Source organism: Grampus griseus (assembly GCF_964374135.1).
Source record: "Grampus griseus genome assembly, chromosome: 1".
Taxonomy (NCBI): Eukaryota; Metazoa; Chordata; class Mammalia; order Artiodactyla; family Delphinidae; genus Grampus; species Grampus griseus.
Window position 1 is genome coordinate 150615932 of NC_139017.1, and position 26558 is coordinate 150642489.

The 26558-nt window shown below is 40.3% G+C and overlaps 1 protein-coding gene and 1 long non-coding RNA gene across 2 annotated transcripts; one reads left to right on the plus strand and one right to left on the minus strand.

The window, feature by feature from the left end:
• Positions 1 to 366: 366 nt before the first annotated feature.
• On the plus strand, positions 367 to 2749 carry LOC309832941 (metal-response element-binding transcription factor 2-like). The gene has a single exon (XM_082671002.1). It carries the CDS (start codon positions 822 to 824, stop codon positions 2295 to 2297), a length of 1476 nt encoding a protein of 491 aa, XP_082527128.1. The 5' UTR covers positions 367 to 821; the 3' UTR covers positions 2298 to 2749.
• A 3375-nt stretch (positions 2750 to 6124) lies between these two features.
• Positions 6125 to 25979, minus strand: LOC309832754. The gene is made up of 3 exons (XR_014297710.1): positions 25868 to 25979; positions 24802 to 24857; positions 6125 to 6281 (listed from the first exon to the last, which is right to left on the minus strand). It is a non-coding gene; the product is annotated as an uncharacterized lncRNA (long non-coding RNA).
• Positions 25980 to 26558: the final 579 nt, after the last annotated feature.

A 26558-nucleotide genomic window follows, 5' to 3' on the forward strand; every position in this document is an offset into this window, starting at 1 on the left:
TCATCATATTTGTGAGTCTGTTTCTGGGATTTCTATTATGTCTCATTATTCTCTGTTATCCTTTTGCCCAGATTACACTGCCTTGACCACTGTAGATTTACAGTATGTCTTAAAATCAGGTATGAGTCCTCCAGACTTTGTTCTTCTTTTTCAAAATTGCCTTGGCTAGTCTAGTTCCTTTACCTTTCTATATAAATTTTTGTTTGGGATTGAAATAAATCTATAGGTCAATTTGGGCAGAACGGCCATCTTAACTATACTGAGTCTTCTAACCCATATGCGTATGTCTCTTCACTTTAGTTCTTTTTTTCACCTCTTTCCTTAGCACATAAAACCTCACATAGGGCAGTCCGCGGGAAACCAAAATGGCGAAGGGTTGTAGTGAAGTGGGCTGTGTTTGAGGCCGGTGTAAGAACGCTCACTCTCTCCCCCCCCAACCTTCGTCCCCAGGTCCTCGGTTTGTGCGTGTGTATGTGCGGGGTGCCTGGTGGGGCGGGTGCCCGGTAAGTGCTCGGACTCGCAGGGGAAGCGCCCACGGGGTCGTGATTGGTTGTTTTTTCCTGTATGAAGCGGTTGGCACCACTGAAGTGACCGAATGAGAGACTCTACAGGGGCAGGATGGACATAAAGTCAAAAAGCCAGCATGTAAATTTGAAGAGGGTCAGGATGTCCTAGCTAGATGGTCAGATGGCTTGTTTTATCTTGGAACTATCAAAAAGATAAACATATTGAAACAGAGCTGCTTCATCATATTTGAAGACAGTTCTAAATCCTGGGTTCTCTGGAAGGACATTCAAACAGGAGCCACTGGAAGTGGGGAAATGGTCTGTACAATATGTCAAGAAGAGTATTCAGAAGCTCCCAATGAAATGGTTATATGTGATAAGTGTGGCCAAGGATATCATCAGTTGTGTCACACACCTCATATTGATTCCAGTGTGATTGATTCAGATGAAAAATGGCTCTGTCGACAGTGTGTTTTTGCAACAACAACAAAGAGGGGTGGTGCGCTTAAGAAAGGACCAAATGCCAAAGCATTGCAAGTCATGAAGCAAACATTACCCTATAGTGTGGCAGACCTTGAATGGGATGCAGGTCATAAAACCAATGTCCAGCAATGTTACTGCTATTGTGGAGGCCCTGGAGACTGGTATTTAAAGATGCTACAGTGCTGCAAATGTAAACAGTGGTTTCATGAAGCTTGTGTGCAATGCCTTCAAAAGCCAATGCTATTTGGAGACAGGTTTTATACATTTATTTGCTCTGTCTGCAGTTCTGGACCAGAATACCTCAAACGTCTACCATTACAATGGGTAGATATAGCACACCTATGCCTTTACAACCTAAGTGTTATTCACAAGAAGAAATACTTTGATTCTGAACTTGAGCTTATGACATACATTAATGAAAACTGGGATAGATTGCACCCTGGAGAGCTGGCAGACACACCAAAATCTGAAAGATATGAGCATGTTCTGGAGGCATTAAATGATTACAAGACCATGTTTATGTCTGGGAAAGAAATAAAGAAGAAGAAGCATTTGTTTGGGTTGCGAATTCGTGTTCCTCCTGTGCCACCAAATGTGGCTTTCAAAGCAGAGAAAGAACCTGAAGGAACTTCCCATGAATTTAAAATTAAAGGCAGAAAGGCATCCAAACCTATATCTGATTCAAGGGAAGTAAGCAATGGCATAGAAAAAAAAGGAAAGAAAAAGTCTGTAGGTCGTCCACCTGGCCCATATACAAGAAAAATGATTCAGAAGACTGCTGAGCCACCTTTGGATAAGGAATCAATTTCAGAGAATCCTACTTTGGATTTACCTTGTTCTATAGGGAGAACTGAGGGAACTGCACATTCATCCAATACCTCAGATGTGGATTTCACGGGTGCTTCCAGTGCAAAAGAAACTACCTCGTCTAGTATTTCCAGGCATTATGGATTATCTGACTCCAGAAAAAGAACTCGTACAGGAAGATCTTGGCCTGCTGCAATACCACATTTACGGAGGAGAAGGGGTCGTCTTCCAAGAAGAGCACTCCAGACTCAGAACTCAGAAATTGTAAAGGATGATGAAGGCAAAGAAGATTACCAATTTGATGAACTCAACACAGAGATTTTGAATAACTTAGCAGATCAGGAGTTACAACTCAATCATCTAAAAAACTCCATTACCAGTTATTTTGGTGCTGCAGGTAGAATAGCATGTGGTGAAAAATACCGAGTATTGGCTCGTCGGGTGACACTTGATGGAAAGGTGCAGTATCTTGTGGAATGGGAAGGAGCAACTGCATCCTGACTGTAGGACTGAACATTATGTTCACTGCACTCTCATTTTCTGTAGGTACAGTTCAAAGCCCTAAAGGAGTCTGGCTTTTACTATCTTTCTTAAAAAAAAAAAAGGTAAAAAAAAAAAAGTCACTTAAGGAGATAATACTAGCCTTAACATGTACTTGTCAATGTTATGGATATTGTCATAAAAAGATATCTTTTAAAAATCAGAACAGAGACTTAATTTTTTAAATCTTAAGATTTGTAGAATGTTTCTAGGATAGGATATTAAAAATGATTCAAACCGATGCATGGTGTTAGATAATTTTTCTAATTATTCCATTGAGTCAGTTTTTGTGGTTAGTGGTTATCAGAGCAAACTTATCATGTAGATACATAGCACAAGTATTTGGAGAAACATTGTCTGTTTTGTTACCAAAATGTTGGAAAAAATTTATTTCAATACCTTTTAGAATTCATAAAGTGCAGTGTATATAATGCCTACTAAAAGACTGTAAAATATTGAAATTTTCTTTCAAAGTGTAAAAAATATATTGAGCCTGTAAATTGCTCTGTGACTAGAAAAAAAAAAAAAAAAAAAAAAAACCTCACATAATTTGTTATATTTATACTTAAGCATTTCTTTCTCCTTTGGAACTAATACAAATGGTACTGTTTTTTAAATTTGTGTTTCCAGTTGTTCATTGCTAATATATAGAAATACAACGGATTTTTGTATATTGATCTTGTATTCTGCAACCTTGCTAAACCTTTTAATTCTAAGAGCTTTTTAATAGATTCTTTGGGATATTTTACATAGACAATCATAACATCTGTGAATAGTTTTATTTCTTCCTTTTCAACTAGAATGCCTTTAGTTTTCTCCAGACTTATTGCATTTGCTAAGACTTCCACAGCAATATTCAATAGGAGTAATGACAGTAGACATTCTTGCATTAATTTCCAGTCTTAGGAGGAAAGCATTCCATCTTTCACCATTAAGTATGATGTTAGCTGTAGTTTTATTGCAGATGACCTTTACCAGACTGAAGAATTTCCCTTCTATTCCTAGTTTGCTGAATTTTAATTATGAATGAATGTTAATTTTTTTAAACTGCTTTTTCTGGACCTATTTATATGATCATGTAGTTTTTCTTAAATCTGTTAATGTGGAGAATTACATTGATTTTCAAGTGTTGAATCAGTCTTGTATTCCTGGAATGAACACCATTTGGTTATCTTTTTTATATTTTGCTGAATTTCACTTTCTAATATTTTGCTGAGGAATTTTTGCTTCTATATACGGAGGGCAGGGATATTGGTTTGTAGTTTTCTTGGATCTTTGCCTCGTTTCGATATGAGGTTACTGCTGGCTTTATTAAAATGAGCTGGGAAGTACTGCCTCTTTATCTTCTGGAAGAGATTGTGAAAAATTGTTGTTGTTTCTTCCTTAAATGTTTAGTAGAATTCACCAGTGAAATCATCTGGACCTAGAGTTTTCTTTTTTGGAAGCCATGAATTAGATTTCTTTAATAGGTATAGGACTATCCACTTTATTTCTCCTTGAATGAGTTTTGGTAATTTGTGTCTTTCAAGAAATTGGTCCATTTCATTTAAGTTGCTGCATATATGTGCACAGAGTTGTTCATGGTATTTCCTTATTATACTTTTAATATTTGTAGGGAGACTAGCGATGTCCCCTCCTTCATTCTTTATGTCAGGACTTTGTGCCTTCCCTCTTTTTATCTTGGTCAGTCTGGCTAGATATTTATCAACTTTACTGATTTTTTTCTTTAAGAATCAGCTTTTGGTTTCATTGATTTTCTCTATTTTTCTGTTTTTGATTTTATTAATTTCTGCTCTTATCTTTATTATCCCCTTCTGCTTGTTTTGAGTTTATTTTGCTCTTCTTTTTCTAGGTTATTTAGTGAATTACCCACTTTAGAGACTCCAGAACCATAGTAACAAATCCTGATTAAAATAGGCCAAAAAAAAAAAAAAAAAAAAAGGAAATCAGACAAATCTATAGATGCAAAAATTACACAGAAAACATTTTATTAAGATAATTAATCATAAAATAATTAATAGAGAAACCAATATTATGATATCAATAAATGCCAAAACGACATTGGATCTCATTCAGCATTATTTTAAAAATAGGTAGAATGTTCAGATCAAAACTACATTAAGGGGCTTCCCTGGTTGTGCAGTGGTTAAGAATCCACTTGTCAATGCAGGGAACATGGGGTCAAGCCCTGGTCTGGGAAGATCCCACATGCCGCGGAACAACTAAGCACATGTGCCACAACTACTGAGCCTGCGTGCCACAACTACTGAAGCCTGCACACCTAGAGCCTGGCTCTACAACAAGAGAAGCCACCACAATAAGAAGCCCGTGCACCGCAATGAAGAGTAGCCTCCACTTGTTGCAACTAGAGAAAGCCCACATGCAGCAACGAAGACCCAATGCAACCAAAAATAAATATTTTAAAAAACTACATTAAGAATACAAAAAGAAAAAAAGTACAGAAAATCCTCACCCTCACTCCTATCCCCCCAATTATTTTATTAGTCCCTTGTTTATCCTTCCAGTGTGACATTATGCAAATATAAGCAAATATGGATATATAGTCTCATTCTCCTCCTTACATAAAATTCATTATATATATATTTCTATAAAATATATATTTATATACACACATTGTTCTTCACCTTGCATTTTTCATTTAATAATATATCTTGGAGGTATTTCCATTTCAACAATTTTCCTTATTTTTTATTACAGCTGCATACCATTCCACTGTGTGGATATAGTTTATTAAACCAGTTCTCTGTTGGTGAACATTTGTGTTGTTTTCTACTTTTTACTATTGGAAACAATGCCAGATATTTGCAAAGCACATGTACAAGTGTATCTGTGGGATAGAGTCTCAGAAATAGAATATCTGGATCAAAAGGCAAATGTATCTACAGTGTCGGTAGATATTGTCAAATTCTTCTCCATAGGAGTTGTTCTATTTTGCAAGCCCCACGGCAATGTATGAAAATGCCTACTTCTGTATGCCTCATTAACAAGTTTTTTTTTTAATTTTCAATTTTTTGCTAATCTCATAGGTGAGAAATGGTATCTCAGCATGGTTTTGATATGCATTTCTCATATTATGAGAAAAGTCTGTCATCCTTCCATACATTTAAGGGTCACTTGTATTATGTCTGAACAGTCTCTTCACATTTTTTTGTGTGCTTTTTCTTCTTAATTAATTTATTTTTGGCTGCGTTGGGTCTTTGTTGCTGCATGCGGGCTTTCTCTAGTTGTGGCGAGTGGGGACTACTCTTCGTTGCGGTGCGCGGGCTTCTCATTGCGGTGGCTTCTCTTGTGGCGGAGCACGGGCTCTAGGTACACGGGCTTCAGTAGTTGTGGCCTGCAGGCTCTAGAGCGCAGGATCAGTAGTTGTGGCGCACGGGCTTAGTTGCTCCGCAGCATATGGGATCTTCCTGGACCAGGGCTCAAACCCGTGTCCCCTGCATTGGCAGGCGGATTCTTAACCACTGTACCACCAGGGAAGTCCCTGTGCTTTTTCTTCTTGATTTCTAAGAGCTCTTGATAAATAGGCAGATGAATCTCTTTGTCTGTGATATGGACTGGAAATATTTTCACCAGTTGTAATCTTTTATACAGTTTGTATTCTTCCTCAGGGAACTGGTGAGGAAAAGCCTTCCTTTCCTAAAGCCCTCCCTCAGTGTCTCTTTCCCACTCAGTACTCACTCATTCATTCATTCATTCATTCATGGGGATTCAACAGAATGGATGAAGGCAGAGCCTGGGGGGAAAAAGAACCATTTCATGATCTTATATACCCCACTGAGTTGACACTCCATGATTAAACCAGTTACACTTACTTTTGTTTCATAATGTTTTCATATTTTACAATAGGCACGTATCATTTTGTAATTAGAAGAGTTAATGCTGTTGTCAACAGGGATTGGGAAGCATTAGACTGCTTGCAAAATCCTGAAAAACATAAAATAGAAAATAAAAATCATCCATTGACACTATTAATATATTAGTATATTTCTTTCCAGTTTTTTCCTCTATGTATGTGTCTTTATATCTGCTATATTATGCAAATTTTCCTAAGTCATTAAAAATGATTCAAAAACATCACTTTTCTTGTTGGAGAATACTGCATCATAGAGATATACTATGATACATTATGACATCCTCTGGATTGTGAAGTAATCCTTTCCTTCTTTTAAAAAATGTAGGGCTTCCTTGGTGGTGCAGTTGTTAAGAGTCCGCCTGCCGATGTGGGGGACACGGGTTCGTACCCCGGTCTGGGAAGATCCCACATGCCACGGAGCAGTTAGGCCCGTGAGCCATGGCCGCTGAGCCTGCATGTCTGGAGCCTGTGCTCCGCAATGGGAGAGGCCACAACAGTGAGAGGCCCACGTATCACAAAAAAAAAAAAAAAAAAAAAAAAAGTAGAAATAACACATGCTAATGTATACCTTTTACACATAATTTATTTGATTATTCCCTTAACATAGATTCTTAGATGTAAAATATCTCAGTCAACTGGCATAAACATTTTAAAGCCTTTTGATACATACTGCCAAATTGCATACTGCAAGGGATGCTGCCAAAGTATTCAAGGGAAATTTAATTTCTAATAAATGCACTGAAATGCATTTATTAGAAAACAAGAAAGGCTAAAAATAAACTCTAACCATGTAACTCAAGACGCTAGGAAAAAAAAAAGATACACCCAATAGAAGTAGAAGGATATAATAAAGAATGAAAAATTAGCAAAAGAGAAAATAGCATGTAAAAGCTATTTTACATGCTACTGTCTTGATTAGGGAAAATACAAGTAAACCCACTCCTATATACATTTAGTAAAATGGCAGAACATGCTTCTGCTTTTCAGGATTTTGCAAATCCTAATTTTAAAACTAACCAGAGAGAAAAGTCAGGCTGTCTCAAAAGAAACAATAATTAGACTAATAACAGACTTTTAATAGCAGCACTAGAGGTTAAGGAATTACTGAGAAAAATTAAATTCCAATTTAGAATTCTATATCCAGCTATGCTATAATTCACAAGTAAGGGAGAAACAAAGAATTTACTACTCTCAGACATATCTGCTGAAAAACTACTGAAGGATTCATTTATTTTATTTACAAAAGAAATACTTTTACAAGACTTAGTATGTGCCTGGCACTATTTTAATCATTCTACAAATATTAATTCATTTGATCCTAATAACAACCCCATGAAGTAAATAATACTATCATCTCTCTTTTACAGATGGAGAAATTGAAGCACAAAGAAATTAAGTACTCTGCCCAGGGTCACATAGCTAGAGATCTAGAGAGCCAGATATCAAACCCAGGCAGGCTGACTGCAGAGCTGGTGCTTTTAACCACGATACAAGCTGCAACTGCTCTGGGAGGCTGAGGAAATGGAACTCAGAAGGAAGGAGGAAATGCAAGAACCAGTGGTAAGAAACTGGTAAATGTTCCGGTTAATTGAAACTTGGGTTGGCTATTTACAACATATAATAATAGTGATAAATCTGCGGTGTGTTAAAAACGTGATGAGGGCTTCCCTGGTGGTGCAGTGGTTGAGAGTCCGCCTGCCAATGCAGGGGACACGGGTTCGTACCCTGGTCCGGGAAGATCCCACATGCTGCAGAGCGGCCAGGCCCGTGAGCCATGGCCGCTGAGCCTGCGCGTCCGGAGCCTGTGCTCCGCAACAGGAGAGGCCACAACAGTGAGAGGTCTGCGTACCGCAAACCCCCCCCCCCAAAAAAAATGATGAAGTTAAAACCATGTATTGATACAACAATAACATGTAACATGAGAGGAGGAGTAGAGTTAGTGTTCTGTTCTATCTTGTTAAGGAGGGGCTTAATTTAACAGTTATGTAAGTTAACATAAAACAAAAGGAGATAAAATGTAAATACTAATCTTGTAGAGGTAAATAAAGGGAGAAGAAAACATAATCCAATGGAAAGAACAAAATGAGAGAAAATGAAACAAAACTCCCAAAATCCCAATCCAACAGATTTTTTCAAAAATTTTAGCAAGCTGATCCTACAATTTATATGAAAAAATAAAGGGTTTTAAATAGCTAAGACAGTTACTATAAAGCTATATTACTCAAAAATGTGTTACTGGCACAGGGATATACAAATAATCTATTGAAAAGAATACCTGTCTGATAGCTTAGAACACGATAGAAGTTAAAATCCATGACTTTGTTCTAAAACATTAGCATAAAAAAAATATCAGGGCTTCCCTGGTGGCGCAGTGGTTGAGAGTCCACCTGCCGATGCAGGGGACGGGGGTTCGTGCCCCAGTCCGGGAGGATTCCACATGCCGCAGAGCGGCTGGGCCCGTGAGCCATGGCCGCTGCTGAGCCTGCGTGTCCGGAGCCTGTGCTCCGCAACAGCAGAGGCCACGACAATGAGAGGCCCGTGTACCGCAAAAAAAAAAAAAAAAAAAAAAAAAAAAAAAAAAAATCAAAACTGTAATGTTTGGTGAATCAAGCAAATTGCAAAAAGATAACATACAAGATGATGTTATCTATGTAAAAATTTAAGATACCATGGACATACGGGTAATAAAAAAACCAAAAACATACAGAGGAACAACACATAGTAACTAAAGCATAATGGTTACCTCTGAGCAGAATTGAGAGAATAGAGCATGAGGCTTTAGTTGTATCTGTTGCTTTTTTTTTTTTCCATACCAAAAAAAAAAAAAACCCTGAAGCTCTTATGGCAAAAAATTTAACATCTACTTAATCTCAGTTGAGAAAATAGCTGTTACATTTTCTGAACTTTTCTGTATGTCTGAAATATTTTGTACTTCAAATATTTTTTAAATCTAAAAACAGAGAGAAAGAAAATAAAAGGGAAGAGACAGAGAGGAAAAAGAAAGAGGAAGAAGGAAAAGACACTAATATAAAACCTCAGTGTTGTGAGAATTTTATTAACATAACCTGCATTCAGTGGTATTTGGGTGCCATCACAGTCCTCAGGGATACCATCCCCTTTCCCAACTTAGGCCAGTGGTCCCTGGACAGCTCAACTGGCAGTCCTCCTAAAGAGCCCCAAAGCCTTTCTAACCCCCAAATGGCTGTTTAGTGGGGATGCAGAAAAATACATTGCTCTTAGGTGAAGGACTCAGTGGAAATGTTGACCAACTTTCTCTGTTCCCTACCCAGATTTAGAGATGACACTGGGTCACTGACCTTTTCATAACCTCCACTGGTCCAGGTCTTCCCTTTTCATTGCCAGACCCCCAGGCTGTTCTCTAGTTAATTTATGCCTCCTGAAGGGGGTCAAGCTTATTATTGCCTGCATATATGATCCTTCCTTCTATTGGAGGGATAATGGTCCCGCCTGACTTGGGCCACGTGGGGAAGTGATGGGGCATAGAGTTGCCTTCCAAGGGCCCTCACAGCAGCTCTTCCACCTCTGGCCCCAACTGGCCCTGATGCTACTGGGGTCCATCTCTACCCACTACAGACCACACTCTGGTTAGCATAGATCTCCAAGGAGAGCCCTGTACTGGAGGTTGAGACACTTGCTGGAGACTTAGGAGAAGCCTTGGGGCTTCCCACCCCTATGACCCCTCCCAACTACCTCCCAGGCACTGTTCTTTTCCTATTTCTTCTAATTATTCCCTACCATTTCAGACTTGCTTTCCTCTCCTCTAACTCCCCTCTGTAAACCCTGACCCAGCCCCCTTTTTTTTAGCTATCTCTTCTATAGACACTTACCCTGAACATGCCTCACCTGGGAATTTCTACAATCCATGGTGCAAAGCTCCCAGCAGCCTGATGACATGATGGGCAGGGAGACATTCAATCAGGGCCAGGAGGCTTCCAGCCTAGAAGGGCACTTTGCCAGGTAAGGGGCGTCTCTCCCAAAAGGAAGGCCTTGTTAATCCTTGGCCCTGGATAACTCATTGGTTATGTCTAACATAAACCTCTTTGAGATGAAATATAAAACAAAAGAAGAGCTACTGCTACCAGATTCTGGTGGAGTCCCCCTTACGCGGAGGTGGTCAGTCCAGAGCCTGACACATGACTTCATTAGGGTGTACACAGGATTTTTTTTTCCTGAATAGATACACATTTTAATGTATGAGTTTTGACTAAAGTATTTTCACAGCTGATACAGTTTTGGGGGTGTGGATTCTTATGCTGAAGACATGTATTTTTAAATTTACTACACTGATTTAATAATTTGATAATTTTTCTCTAAGTCCATTAGTATAATCATCAGGTTCACAGGATTTCTCTCCTGCAGGGATTAACTCATGACAAAACCCATGATCTGACTGTGAACACACTTTCTAAAAAGGCTTCAACATGTTGACCTTGAAGTCCTTACGCCACTATCACACAAACAGGGGTTCCCTCCCACATGGATTCTCATTCAACAAATATTTACTCGGTGGCTACTCCTGCCAGGCACTGTGCCAGGAGCTGGGGACACAACGGCGAGCAAAGCACACGCAGCTGCCCTCTCTTGGAGCTGCCAGAATCGTGGTAGAAACAGGCTCTCTGGGGAAGGGGGAGATATGCACATACCTACACCTGCATGGTTTTCTCCCACGTGGAGTCAAATGGATGTGAAGGCCTGACTCGCTTCTCACGCACACAGGGTCTCTACCGCGCATGGACTCTGATGTGCATGAAGGTTTGTGCTGTAACGGAAGCCCCAACCACAGACACTGAAATCAATGGTTTCTCCCCTGAGTAGACGCTCTGCAGAGAAGCTCTGTGCTCTCAAGAAACCCTTTACCACACTTGCACATTTGTAACATTGCTCTCCTGTGGGGACTTATGGAACTCAAGGTTAGTGCTCTTTCCAAAGCCCTTACTACACTTAGCACATATAAATGGGTTTTCTCCTGTATTAATTCTTAGATAAACTCGAAGATCTAAGCTCTAACTGAAGAAACCCTTATCACACACCCATCACATCTGCAGTTTCATTCTCTGGAGAATGTGAAGATTCACTGTGATCTAAATCCTTTCCACACTCCTCACACCTACAGGTTTCTCTCCTGTGTGGACTTTCTGATGAGCACGGAAGCTTGTGCTTTAAGGGTTTCACCATTGAAATGGTTTCCCTTGTGTGGACCCTCTGATGCTCTTGGAGGTCTACGTTCTGTCTGAAGCTCTCACAACACTTCTCACATTTGTACGGTTTTGCTCCAGCGTGGACTCTCCAGTGGATGCGAAGGTTGGGGCTCTGATGGAAGCCCTTGCCACACTCCTCGCACTTAAAAGGTTTCTCTCCTGTGTGGACCCTCTGATGCACGTGAAGATTCCTGTTATAACTGAAGGCTTTGCCACATGTATCACACACGAAAGGTTTCTTTCTCGTGTGGACTCTCTGGTGGATGTGAAGGTCTGTGCTCTGACTGAAGCTCTTGCCACACTCGGCACAGTCATAAAGTTTCTTTCCTGTGTGGGAAAGGGGATGATTTAAGAATGAGAAAATGTTTACAATGATGAAAAAATATGACCGTCAAGTTAAAAGACCTCAAGGGAGGTTGTAAGCAATAGAATATCAGACTGGAGAATGTAAGAAACTATGTTAGTGGATTAAAAGATCAACTTGAAGATGGGACTTCCTGGTGGCACAGTGGTTAAGAATCCACCTGCCAATGCAGGGGACACGGGTTCAAGCCCTGGTCTGGGAAGATCCCACATGCTGCAGAGCAACTAAGCCGGTACACCACAACTACTGATCCTGCACTCTAGAGCCTGCAACTACTGAGCCCACGCTGCACAACTACTGAAGCCTGCGTGCCCCAGAGCCTGTGCACTGCAACTACTGAGCCCGCGTGCTGCAACTACTGAAGCCCGCGAATCTAGAGTCCGTGCTCTGCAACAAGAGAAGCCACTGCAATGAGAAGCCTACACTGCAAGAAAGAGTAGCCCTTGCTCACCACAACTAGAGAATGCCTGTGTGTAGCAATGAAGATCCAATGCAGACAAAACTAAATAAAATTTTAATAAATAAATAAATACAAGTTCTTTAAAAAGAAAAAAGATCAACTTGAAGAGTTCTACTAGGACTCAGAGGAAAGGATTTTAAAAATGGAATTATGATCTCGAAGCTCCTATATATTACATGTATAAGAGATTCAGAAGGAGAGAAGAAAGGATATGAAATAATAATAATAATAATAATAAATAATGAGAATGTACTTAGTCTGAAAGAGAACTTGATTCTCTTAGATTGAAACTATTTTCCCAGGACCACTTAGGAGTGCTAAAAAAAAAAAGACAAACTAACATATACACCTACCAGGATGAAATTTATGAATTTCAAGGATCAAGAAAACATAAGCATACAAAACATTAAAAAAGCAAAACAAGTTACTCCTTTGAAAAGAGACTGAGACTGACCAAAGACAACAGTACAATATTTTCAGAGTCTTGAGGGAAAAAAGACTATCAGCAAGCAAGCTAAACCTAAACCAATGATTCCCCTACAAGGACAAAAGAAAGGAAAAAAAGGAGGGACAAAGATGTCCAAAATTTGTCAAAATAAAAACTCGTGAAAAGGGAAGACATGGAATATAAAAAGTAGAAATGAATAAATTAAAGCTTTTCCTCTTTTTCCCTCAACAAAATCTCATGAAATATCAAGGGAAAACTCCCCATGAGCTGAAGGCTTCAGAGATGAATGGGCTCAATGACAGGCAAATATAATTACGGGGTTGGGGGGTGGCGGGGAGGACTGCCTAGCTAGGCACATCTTGGTAAAACTCCTAAATTCCAAAGAAGGGAGGGACGAGAAAAACAGGTTAAACAAACAAAAATAAGATAAAATAAGACAGAGAAAATTACTAAACGAATGAATCAGATCAGACTCAGCAGTATCCGAGGCTTAAAAACAAAGATACAATGGCTAGAACATTCTCAGGGAAAATGATTTTGAATCTAAAGGTCTCTACTCAGTCAAACTACTATGAAAGGGACTTCCCTGGTGGTATAGTGCTTAAGAATTCGCCTGCCAACGCAGGGGACACAGGTTCAAGCCCTGGTCCGGGAGATCCCAAATGCCGCGGAGCAACTAAGCCCATGCGCCACAACTACTGAGCCTGCGCTCTAGAGCCCATGAGCCACAAATACTGAGCCCGCATGCCACAACTACTGAAGCCCGCGTGCCTAGAGCCTGTGCTCCGCAACAAGAGAAGCCACCGCAATGAGAAGCCCGTGCACTGCAACAAAGAGTAGCCCCTGCTCACTAGAGAAAGCCCACGTGCAGCAACAAAGACCCAACTCAGACAAAAATAAATAAATTAAAAAAAAATTAATTTCAGTATATCAATATATCATACAATGGAATATGATATAGCCAGTTAAAAGACTGAGATAGGTCTAAATATTTTGACATGTAAAGATATCTAACATATGTTACTAACTAAAAGGAAAGTTGCAGAACTAATTTTTATAACATAAACAGATAAATACACAAATAGAAACAAAACAAATATGTATCTGTGAGCTTATATATTTTCTGTCTGCTTATATGTAATATAAATAGAAAATAGTCTGAAAGATACTTTTTACTTTATATGCAATATATTTTGTTTTAATACCTTTCTAATTAAATAAGTAATTACAGGGAGGGGGGCATGGGGAGTGACTGCTTAATGGGTATGGGGTTTTCTTTTAGGGTGATGAAAATGTTCTGGAACTTGATAGAGGAGTTAGTTACACAACATTGTGATGTACTAAGTGCCACTGAATTGTACACTTTCAAATCGTTAATTTTATGTGAACTTCACCTCAAAAAAAAAAAAAGAAATATAAATGGCGGAGGGGGAACTCAAGTTTTTACTTAGTAGCAACATTTTTCTTTCTTCAATAGTGATTTGGACACTCTGATATTTGAATCTCAAGCCCTCACCTAGTTAAACACTTTAAGAGCTCACAGCTTTAAACAACCAAGGGAACAAAAATTCTCCAAAGAGCAGTTGTCCTCACCCACTAAGACCAGGTTGCCATAGATCTCCAGCATCACCTCTTTGTACAGGGCCCTCTGTGCGGAGTCCAGCTGCCCCCACTCCTCCTCGGTGAAGTCCACGGCCACATCCTTGAACGTAACGTGTTCTTAAGACACCAATGACCAGTAATTCCTCTTCAGTGAGCAAACATCTACACCAGCTTCCGTGGTACAAAGGGTACAAACTTGGCAACACTGAGAAAGGTAGACAGTATAAAGGGGACTTCAGAATTTTGTCCTAAGCTGTAAGAATAATTTAAAGAACAATAAAAAAATTTTAAAGATATGTATATCTTTTGCAGAGGCTCACCAACCCTAATAATATGAGGAGCTCTTAAAAATCAATTAAAAAAAAATAAAATGCTCCCGGTAAAAATGGACAAATGGTAAATAATCTGAGTGAGTAATTTCAAGAAGAAAAAAAAATTACCAATAAACACATAAAAAGACATGCTGCCTCACAAATTATCAAAGAAATGGGTATTCAGATAACGAGGCATTATTTTCCCCTATCCTTGGGGCAAAGATTAAGACTTATAATACCCACTACCAGTGACAGTATGAGAACACACATACCCCCATATACTGTTGGAAGGAGTATAAATTGGTATGAACTTTTTTGGAGAACAATTTGGCAGTATTTATCAAACATATCTTTTGATCCAGCATTTCCTATTCTAGAAATTCATCCTCATAAGATAACTAATGACTTCCCTGCTGATAAACCCAATGGAAAGTTTTCAATCCTTTTTATGCTTGACTCCTTGGCATTATTTGGCCCTGTTGACCACATGGTGTTCCTCAAAACTCCTCCGAGAGTCTGGATATCATAGTATCCTAACTCTCCTAACACTCTGGTCAATCTTTCTCAATTTCCTTCTCTCCAGGTCAATGTGCGGGTTTCCTGGGTTGGATCCTAGGCCTTCTTCTCACTCTCCCTATGTGATCTCATATATTCTGATAGCTTCAAATGCCAACTGAATGCTGACAACTCTCAAATGTACTTTGGCAGCCAAGACCTCAAGCTATACCTAGAGTTCCAGACCCAAATATCTCCTTGGTGAACATCCAGCGTGAAGCATAGTGCCTGATCTACAGTAGGTAATCAATCAATTTCTACCAAGTGAAAGAAATATCTATTTGGATGTCTTCCAAGACATCTAAATCAACATGCTCAGTTCTGACTTTATCTTCCTTTCCAAAACTGCTTCTCTCCCAGTGCTCTCTAACTCAGGAAACCCCACCTCCAACCACCCAGATGTTTAGGTCAGAAAAAAAGAGGTCATCCTTGACTTCCTCTCTCCCATCCCTCACATGATCCGTCACTAAATCTTTTTTTTTTTTTTTTTTTTTGCAGTTCGCGGGCCTCTCACTGTTGTGGCCTCTCCCGTTGCGGAGCACAGGCTCCGGACGCGCAGGCTCAGCGGCCATGGCTCACGGGCCCAGCTGCTCCGCGGCATAAGGGATCTTCCCAGACCGGGGCACGAACCCGTGTCCCCAGCATCGGCAGGCAAACTCTCAACCACTGCGCCACCAGGGAAGCCCACTAAATCTTTTAAAATCTCTCTTTTACCTCCACTGCCCCCACTTTATTCTGAGCCACCATGACCTCACCTCTGCCTCCTAATTGGTCTATACCATCCTGCCTTCCTGCAACATGATCTCTACTCTGGCTCCTCTTTTTGTGCCCATTCCTTAAATATTAATATTTGTGTTCCTCAAGATTCTTCTCTGGTTATCTTCGTTTTCTTCTCTTCTCACGTATCAGCTGGATGATCTCAACCAAGCCCATGACTTTAATGACCATATACATGGTGACAACTCATAAATTTGTATCTTTCACCTGGATCTGTCTCAGACCTTGATATCTACCTTCTAGACTTCTTTAATTGGATGTCCGACAGGTGCTTCAAACTGTCTTCTAACTCCCCTCTGCACACACAAACACACACAGAAACACAGAGGCTCCATCTCCTCTGTTCCTTATCTCAGTGAAGACTATCACCTTTCACCCAGTTGCCCAAAACTTGCATTTCAGCCTTAACTACTCCTGTTCCCTCACTCTCCACCAACATATACAGACCCACAGTGTTATGTATGTTTTAGATACGTACTTGGAAATGTCCATATTCTTTATATACTTATTTATCTACAAAGCCAAGTTCTATTCCATTTCATTTCAAAGTTATATTTCAACATAAAGTTCATCTGACGCTGGCTAATTAGCCAGGCTAACTGATACCTTTATTATTAAACAAATCCAAGGATTCTTTGATCTATCATTCTTTTTGGAAGCCCAGCACCTTTAAACATTTAATTAGGAAGATATCATTTCTATTTTCAAGCAAGCTTGTAGATTCTTAGACTATCTTAAAGACTAACCACCAAGTGTAAATATAGCTGCATCCACACCTGAACAGTGGCTAGGTATTAAAATGCCCTTGATAAGAATTGGCAGTTTTGGGAATAGACAGGAAGGTGTCCTATGAACTGAAAATGATTTTATGAGATTACTTAAAAGCTAGTGCTTTCCTTTCCAATCACTGCACTGTAAAGAAGTCTAATATGGGTACAGCCACTGTGGAAAACAGTGGTTCCTCAAAAAACTAAAAATAAAACTACCATATGATCCAGCAATCCCACTCCTGGGAATATATATCCAAAGAAAAGGAAAACACTAATTTGAAAAGATACATGCTCCCCAATGTTTATAGCAGCACTATTTACAATAGCCAAGATATGGAAGCAACCCAAGTATCCATCAACAGATGAATGGCTAAAGAAGATGTCACACAGACACACACACACACACACACACACACACACACACACAAAATGGAATATTACTCGGCCATAAAAAAGAATGCAATTTTGCCATTTGCAACAACATGGATGGACCTAGAGGGTATTACGCTTAGTGAAATAGTCAAACAGAGAAAGACAAGTACTGTATGTTACCACTTATATGTGGAATCTGAAAAAAAAAAACACAAACAAAAGCAAATGAATGAATATAACAAAACAGAAACAGACTCACAGATATAGAGAATCAACTAGTAGTTACCAGCAGGGAGAGGGAAGGGGGTAGGAGCAAAATAGGGGTAGGGGAGTAAGAGGCGCAAACTACTATGAATAAAATAAATAAGCTACAAGGATATATTGTACAGCACAGGGATATACCCAATATTTTATAACTTTAAATGGAATATAATCTATAAAAATTTTGAATCACTATGTTGTACACCTAAAACTAATACAATATTGTAATTCAACTATACCTCAACTTAAAAAAAAGTCTAATATGAATGAGGATGTGATAGATCTTTTAGTGTGGTTATTTGTATTTATTATGGTTCTAAGAAGAAAGATTAAGTTGTATTGTGGGAAAACTCTAAGAATGAAATTCAATGTCTTTTATAAAGCTTTGAAATAGTTTACTAGTGATCTGTCAGTATTGAAATTCAAACATCAACATCATTAATGCTTAGTCTACAATAACTGTAACTTATTTTCTAAGACTATATATTATGTGACTCAAAGGCACACTTAAGACTTATGTTCTGGATATCTATCCACTGTCTTAATTCCGTTTCTCAATCATCACAAACTTATTTCCTAGAGAGAGCATTCACTGCAATGCAGTCAAGTAACAGAAAATTTCTAAGTCTAGAAATACAGCAACTTCAGAAACAAAGTTGATGAAAATAAATTCCCAGTAATTAGGCATGTTCACACTGTAGTACTAATTTTCAATTCTTAATTATGAGAAGCTTTTGGGAACTGGCTGTAAAGGTGAAATATTCAAGTTGGTCTTGAATAAAGAGACACTGCTAATGTTTTGTTTATTTGACCCTAAGAATTTAGCCTGATAACAGCTGGCATTAGAAAATCTATTAACATACATAATCATAACAAGTAAAAAAGGAAAATCCATATGACCATCTCACAGGATGGCAAAACAGCATTTAATAAAATAAATCAAATTCTAATTTAAAAACACTTTTTTTTTTTTGGCTGCACCACGCGGCATGCGGGATCTCAGTTCCCCAGCCAGGGATTGAACCCGCGCCCCCTGCACTGGAAGCATGGGTTCTTAATCACTGGACCACCAGGGAAGTCCCTAAAAACACTTTTAAAGGACATTGGTCTAGGTAGTGAAATAAACAGACAAAACATAAACCCAGATGAGAATAACAGATTATCAATATGCAATGATAATATTTTGACTTGGTCTTAAATATTGGGAGATTGAAAATATTTGTAAAGGAGTCTGTTTTACAAATTTAACCAGATATGAATAATGAATGATCACATCAATTAAATTTTGTCATTTTTAAAAATTTATTCTTAAATACAGTAGAAATGTGTCATTATAAATGCCTAAAACCACAGTTTTTAATGCCCAACCCCAGGTTTTATTTCAGCTATTAAAGAAGCAATATCAAGTGTATTTAAGGCTGTATCACTACAGATTGTGCTGAAAAATCACTTGTAGTGTTGCAACGTCTCACATCTATAATGATCCTACACACGGTGAGTAAGTAGTACAGGCACACATAAATTAGCTGCTGATATAAATGAAACCTCTAAGCCTATGATCTATTTGATCTCATGTAAAGAAATACATTTTTTGGTTCTTCCTCATATTCCTTGTTTGTAAAATGTCTGCAATATGGCTGTACTATTTATCCACTTGGCTGAGGATTTTTTCTAAACAGTGCATACTCTTTTTATATAATATAAAAAATGCAGTGGCAACTTTGAGTCTCTAATCTAGCCCACTAGTTTGACGAAGTGCTGGCTTGTATGTCTAGGCTAGACACTTAAATTATAACTTTTTCCTAGGGTATGTACTGACATAATTAACCTTCATCTATGGAAAGAAAACTTGATGATAAAACAACACACATTTCAAATAACCCCCTCCCTCCCACTCTCGCAATGAGAATCACATTTCATTTGCTATTTTTTTCTGATAACAAAAGTGCTATTATGGAAGATAAGAGAAAACTACAAAAAAAATACAAAATATATAATCATATTGCCCCCAAATAACTACTATTTACATTTTGGCATATATATGTAAGTTTTAAAACTTGGGGATATTCTTTACAACTTTTTAAAACATTTTTCAATTAAAATATCATGAACATTTTCCCCTATTAGTAAATATTCTTCTATACCTTGTTAATGGCTATATAGTGGCTCTTCTCATGGTTATATCATAATTTAACAATCTCCCAGGACTTCCCTGGTGGCCCAGTGGTAAAGAATCTGCCTTCCAATGCAGGGGATGCGGGTTCGATCCCTAGTCAGAGAAGCAACTAAGCCCATGTGTCACAACTACTGAGCTCGTGGGCCTCAATTAGAGAGCCACAACTAAAGAGAAAACCTGCATGCCACAACTAGAGAGGAGCCCGCACGTCACAGCAAAGAGCCCACGCATTGCAACGAAAGATCCCGTGTGCCGCAACTAAGATCCAACACAGCCAAATAAATAAATAAATATTAAAAACAAAACAACAGGGGCTTCCCTAGTGGCGCAGTGGTTGAGAGTCCGCCTGCCGATGCAGGGGATACGGGTTCGTGCCCCGGTCCGGGAAGATCCCACATGCCGCGTAGTGGCTGGGCCCGTGAGCCATGGCCGCTGAGCCTGCGCGTCCGGAGCCTGTGCTCCGCAACGGGAGAGGCCACAACAGTGAGAGGCCCGCGTACCGCAAAAAACAAACAAATAAACAAACAAAAACCAACAACAACAAAATGTCCCTATATTGGACACTAAAGTTACTTACCACTTTTCATTATCATAATGATACTGCAAGTTATATCACTGTATTTAAATTATATGCACTTATCCACTCTTTTTCTCAGGGTAAATTCCTAAAAGTAGAATTGTTAGCTAAAAGACTTTTGTTAGGTTTGTTAGGTAAAGACTTCTGACACATATTTCCAAAGCCCTCCAAAAAGTTTGTAGCAAGATGACATTTAGTTTAAAAGTATTTGAGTGTCCTGGTTTTGCCAGTAAGTATTTTTAAAAAACACATCTCTGACAATTTGATAGGTGGCAAAAATGCCATTTCATTATATTATAACATTTCTTGGATTACTAGTTAAGTTGAAAAATAGTAAACCAGATGCTACAAATATTTATAAGATTTACAGGTCAATAATATCATGTCACAAAAATAAGGAATTTCACCTAACCGGAAACAAAGAAAAAGGACTACTCCTTTCCCCACAACTGAAAAGTTAAAATAAGACAAAACAACCCAGTGAGCTGAGAGCAGAGTGGCAGGCAGTTGGAAAGGACGGGCTGCCCTGCAGAGATGCCAATAGCAGCGCTGCTGTGGTATATGGAACCTTATGCCAGCTGCAGGGTGGGAAGCTTAGCCTGACCTGGGACCTCTGAGGAACTGGGACCATCCCATGTTAGTACCATCCTCTAAGCTCTGGCAGAAACAGAAGCATATTTCCCCTGGAGAAAAATTTCCCATAGGACTCAAATAAAGATCAATCAATGAGCTCATAATTAAACTCATCAAAGGGGAGAGTGAGCATAAAACAGATTTACACTACCAACAACTACAGATATTTAAACTATCAGATACAGAACCAGAACAGCAATACATGAATTATTTGAAAAAATAAAAGATGCAATTATAAGATGATAAAGCAAAGAAATTATCTGAAAATAACATGTAGTTGTGAAAAAAATAACAAATGGAATGTCTAAAGATGCATTAAAAAGGAACTTCTAGGAAGAATGTATTTCAGGAAAAAGAAAAGTGATCCCAGAAGGAAAGCCTGAGACAGAAGAAAGAATGGCAAGCAAATAAATGATAAACATATATGTAAATCCAAACAAACATTGTCTGTATAAAATAATAATTCTATAATATCTAATTTATTAAGAGGACAGAATTAAAATGCAAAAAACAGGGACTTCCCTGGCGGTCCAGTGGTTAGGGCTCTGCACTTCCAATGCAGGGGGCACAGGTTCGATCCCTGGTCGGGGAACTAAGATCCTGCAAGCTGCTCAGCAAGTCCGAAAAAATAAAAAATAAATAAAATGCAGAAAACAATAGCTTTTAAGTCAATGGGGGATGTGATCAGTAGTTCCTAAGTCCTTGCATTATTCTGAAAGAGGTTAACATATTGTTTAAACCTAGGCTTGCAAGTATGCACGATAAAATTTCAAGGGTAACCACCAAACGAATGTATATAAGTTATAAATTTCAAACATGTAAAGAGGAAAAAGAAAAAAAAGAAAAAAACCCTCTCCACTTAAAAAACAAACAAAAAAAAGAAAGGAGGGGAAAATACAGGAAAAATGGACAAATAAAATTAAAGTGCAAGACAGTACAAACACATCAAATATATCAATAACTACACTAAATGCAAACAGACTAAACTTGCTAGTTAAAAAGGTGCTGATTATCAGATTGAGGGGGGAGGAGACAGAATTCAGCTATAAGCAGTTAATGAGAGACATACCTAAAGCATAAGGCCCTGAAAAGGTTGAAATAATGGAAAAAGGTAAACCAGGTAAATAATAAACAAAAGAAAGCAGGAATAGCTATACTAATGTTGAACAAAATAGATTTCTAGACACAAAGTGATATAAAAGGTCACTACATAGGGATAAAAACTTTAATTCTCCATGAAGATATAACAACTCAACTTGTATGTACCTCATAAAACATCCTCAAAGTAATATATTTTTTTTAAAATGGAAGTACTACAGAGAGAAATTGACATATCTACTACTCAAAGAGATTCCACACACTTTTTTTCTCAATTCTTGATGGGTTAAGCAAACAAAAATAAATCAATAAAGATACAAAAATTTTAAACAAGTCAGATCTTATGGACACCTATAGACAGTTTTAAAAATTGTATAGAAGTATTAAAAATTAGGGGATGGGCTTCTCTGGTGGCGCAGTGGTTGAGAGTCCGCCTGCCGATGCAGGGGACACAGGTTCATGACCCGGTCCGGGAAGATCCCACATGCAGCGGAGCGGCTGGGCCCATGAGCCATGGCCGCTGACCCTGCGCGTCTGGAGCCTGTGCTCTGCAGCGGGAGAGGCCACAGCAGTAAGAGACCCGCGTACGGCAAAAAAAAAAAAAATAAATTAAAAAATAAATAAAATAAAAATTAGGGGAAAATGCTGTTTAGTAATTTCCAATCAACATTATCTATGACCTAGGCTGCTTAGCACCAGATTTCTGTTGGTAACAAGAAAGTTGAGATGCTCCTTTACCATGCTGACGAAAAGCCCTCAGACCCTCTCTGGTAGAAGAAAAAGAACACCCATAGCCCAGCCCAAGGGCCATCCTTGGATTTTAAAGAACACAAACCCTGGTCAATGAATAAATACACTCACTTTATTTGGGAGAATCCTGAGGCTTCAAGATATTTCTGAAGATAAGTGTTCCGTTATGGATATGGAAAGAGCACTACATATGAGGAGTAATAGGTGGGGGTTTAAGTTTTGTTTTTTCCAAAAGTAACCATCTGACATTGGATGAAGGTAAGGAGGATAAGGATGATAAAGATTTATTCAATAGATATTTATTGTACCTACAATGCATCAGATATTGTTCCTGACTCTGGGGATACATTAGTGAATAAAACAGACAAACACTGCCCCGGTGGAACTAGCTTACATTCTATCAGTATGTGACAGGGAAGAAACATAATACATAAGTATACTATATAGTAGGTTAGAGGGTGATATGAAGGTTAATTTTATATGTCAACTTGGCTGGGCCACATTGCCTAGATATTTGGTCAAACATTATTCTGGATGTTCCTGTGAGGGTTTTTTAGATGAGATGAACATTTAAATGGGTGGACTTTGAGTAAAGCAGATTACCCTCCTTAATGTGGGTTGTCCACATCCAATAAATTGAAGGTCTTAATGGAATAAAGACTAACCTCTCTAAAATGAGAATGAATTGTGCCAGCAGAAAGTCTAAAAAAAAAAAGTTGAGGGGCTTCCCTGGTGACACAGTGGTTGAGAGTCTGCCTGCCGATGCAGGGGACACGGGTTCGTGCCCTGGTCTGGGAAGATCCCACATGCCGCGGAGCGGCTGGGCCCGTGAGCCATGGCCGCTGAGCCTGCGCGTCCGGAGCCTGTGCTCCGCAACAGGAGAGGCCACAACAGTGAGAGGCCCACGTATCGCAAAAAAAAAAAAAAAAAAAAAAGTTGGTACCTACCCACTTACCTTTAGAGAATATACATTCTACTCAAGCACACATGAAACACTGTAAAAATTGATCATAAACTAGGCCATAAGGCAATTATAAACAACACAAAACGGTAAAGACTTGAAAGAGGTATGGAAGTTCATATACAGGTATCCTTGCTATCTGCCACTTCGCTTTCATGAAAGACCTACATTAAGACCTACATTAGCACCTGTTTTCGCTAACAGAAAGAAATCTGAAAAGCATTTTCACTTTCATGAAGAAAAACAAAAATCAAAAAAATCATTCAACACTTGTTTTGCAGAGTCATTACAGAGGCAGCACATACCCAGGGCTGCTAGAGTGGCACTGCCAAACTTCTTCCCCAGGAACTTCACTCAGCATCAAGTTTCCATAGCTTTGAACTGTGTCTGTGAGCATCTGTGCTTTATCTCGATTTATTTTGTGCGTCCATTAGCAAGATGTGTCCTAAAGTAATTGCTTCTTTCCACCATTTTGGCTTCAGAAAGGTTTCCTAGGAACACCCTACTTTCAGATAGCGGAGGAAACCTGTAGTACTCAAATTTTCTCTAGCTCACCTCCTTCAGTCTTCCTCAATCACCCCAGTGCACACTGATTTTTTTCCCTCCTCTAGCACTGTTATCACTGAGTGCAGTCTTCAAAGTGACACTTAAGAGTGGCTTCTTTTCATATTACTCATTGTATATGTGAGTAATAATCACTATTTTATACATGTACATATTAATCTCCCCCAAAGAAACCACACACTTTGAAGTAAGAATTGTATCTAAGTCAGTTTGTTTTGCTCTTACAAATAAATGAGCACAGAGCAGCCATGACAAAGTAGATAAATGAATGAGCAACATGTTAGGGAGAGAAGAGACCTAACCTAAAGAAGGGCACCAGGCAAGAAAGTGCATTCCTTTCAGAGTCCTTCATTTCACAGATTAGGCCCAGCCCTCAAGGTGTGCACAATTCAGGCTCAGTCCCTGGATGAGAAGACTTGTCCACTGACAACATGTACAGCATAGGCAATGGGCCTAAAGACAAATCTGGCTCCACCATTTCATAGCTTGGTGAACTTGACAGGTCTCTAAACCTCACTGAGCCAGCTGCTACATCTGCAAAATGGAAATAATGTCCACTTCTCACAACTGTTGTGAGTGTCAAAAGAAAAAGTCAATGTTGAGCATATCCAGCACATCCAAAATGTGTTTCCTTCTCCTTTTCTTCAAGAGTATGTATACCGGGACCGAGAAAGGAAATATGCATCTCACCTGGGAACCGGTCATCTCTTCTTCCTCAGCAAGGTCAAGGAGTTAAGGAGGAAAAGCTGGAAAAGAAAGGAGCCATGAGACAAGCCTGCCTTGCAGCCCCCAGAGTGGCCAGCCTCGCCTGAACCATTCCCTCAACCAGCCTGCCCTCCGTTGCCTTCTCCTCTCCACACTACAGACTGTTCACCACCTCAGGCAAGAGATGGGGAACAGTCTGTTCTAAGTTCACGGTCTCTCCCTGTTCTCTGAAGGTGTCACCTGACCCAAGCCTTGCTGAGGAACGTCCACAGCCTCAGCAGCTCCAGAACCACTTCCTCCTCCAGACCCTGGTCTTGGCTAGTAGTTTTGGCAGGAAGCCTCAGGTCACAGGTGTATCCTCTCAGGGGTCCAGCCGCCTGAAGAGTTGCGGTCTTCTTTCCTACCAGCATGGCTTGTTCCTGTGGGCTCAAGAACAGCAAGAGTGCCACAGTCGGAAATCCAGCCGGGCTCAAAGTTACACTAAGCGTCTCCCAGGATACATACGGAGGAACTCCGGCTAGGAACCTCTGGCCACCGGGACAGCAAAGCCGGCGGCCAAACACTTGAAGGAGAAACCCGAGACATCAGAGGGTGGAAGCGCCCGCACACACTGCTCTGGGAGAGATACGCGGCTGACCCGCCCCGCCGATATGCTGCGATCGTAGCCCCGACCTGGGGGCGCCCACAGCCGGGAGCAGCGGGGCACAGGGGGCTAAGCCAAGGCTGGAGTCTGAAGGAGAAGGGGATCCTGGAGCCACGGGGCGGAGGGGAGGAGGGTTCCACGAACGCTCCTGTCTGCGGTGAGCAGAGCCGGTGACTGTGCCTGCTTTAGAGAACCTGGTAGGATCTGACCCTCCACAGCCAAATCGCGGGTGACACACTCTTTCGGGGACCATCGCTCCCGGGGCCCCAGACTTGGGGCTTCAAGTCCCTCAAACCCACCCCTACTCTGGCCCTCTGATATCTATCTTCCCTTTGAACCTGAGTGCCCCTCTGAACCCCAGTCTTGCCGGAAGTAGCTCCTGCCGCTGCCAAGAGCCGCCGGACTCACCTGGCTCAAGCCGGGTCCCGCGTCTCTGGTTTCCCGGCTCGGGGCCAAGCCCGCTGAGGCTGTACTGCGCCTGCGCAGAGAGAGCCCGGCGTCTCCCACAAGACCCCGCGGCGCGCCGCCTCGGTCCCTGCCGCCGCTGTCTCCATCGCCTGTTCCCCTGGCTGTGGCGTGTGGAGGGTTCTCCTTCAGCCTTGCCAAGGGCTAGAAACGCCACTTTTTAGTTTCAGTTCCTGGGATCCTACAGTGGCAGTGCCATGTAGAAGCTTGCGACCTACTACGGAGGTTTGAGTGGGGAGGGGAGGGTGTGCAGGCTGGGTGAGACTGCGCGCTGGGACTTCTCCCCCTCACGCTTGGGAGCCTGGCTTTGTTGTCAAACCCAAGTTCATGTGCCCAGTCAATGCCCAGTGAGACCAGGGTTTGGAGCCAAGAAAACAGGCTGAGCAAGGAGAACAGGGCAACAGGGTGGCTCATGATCAAAAGACCTGCGATCCCTGATGACTTGGAGGAAGAGTGTTTATACGCAAACTTTCGGGGGGGGGAGGGGGAGTGCTTGCAGAGTGTGTGACCTTCCTCTGATTGGTTGGTGGGAGGTGTTCCAGGAATCTCAGTCATCAGCCTTCTGGTTCCAACCAGTTTGGGGTCTATGTGCTTATGCTTAGCATAAAGTTACCATCCTCTACCTGAGTGGAGC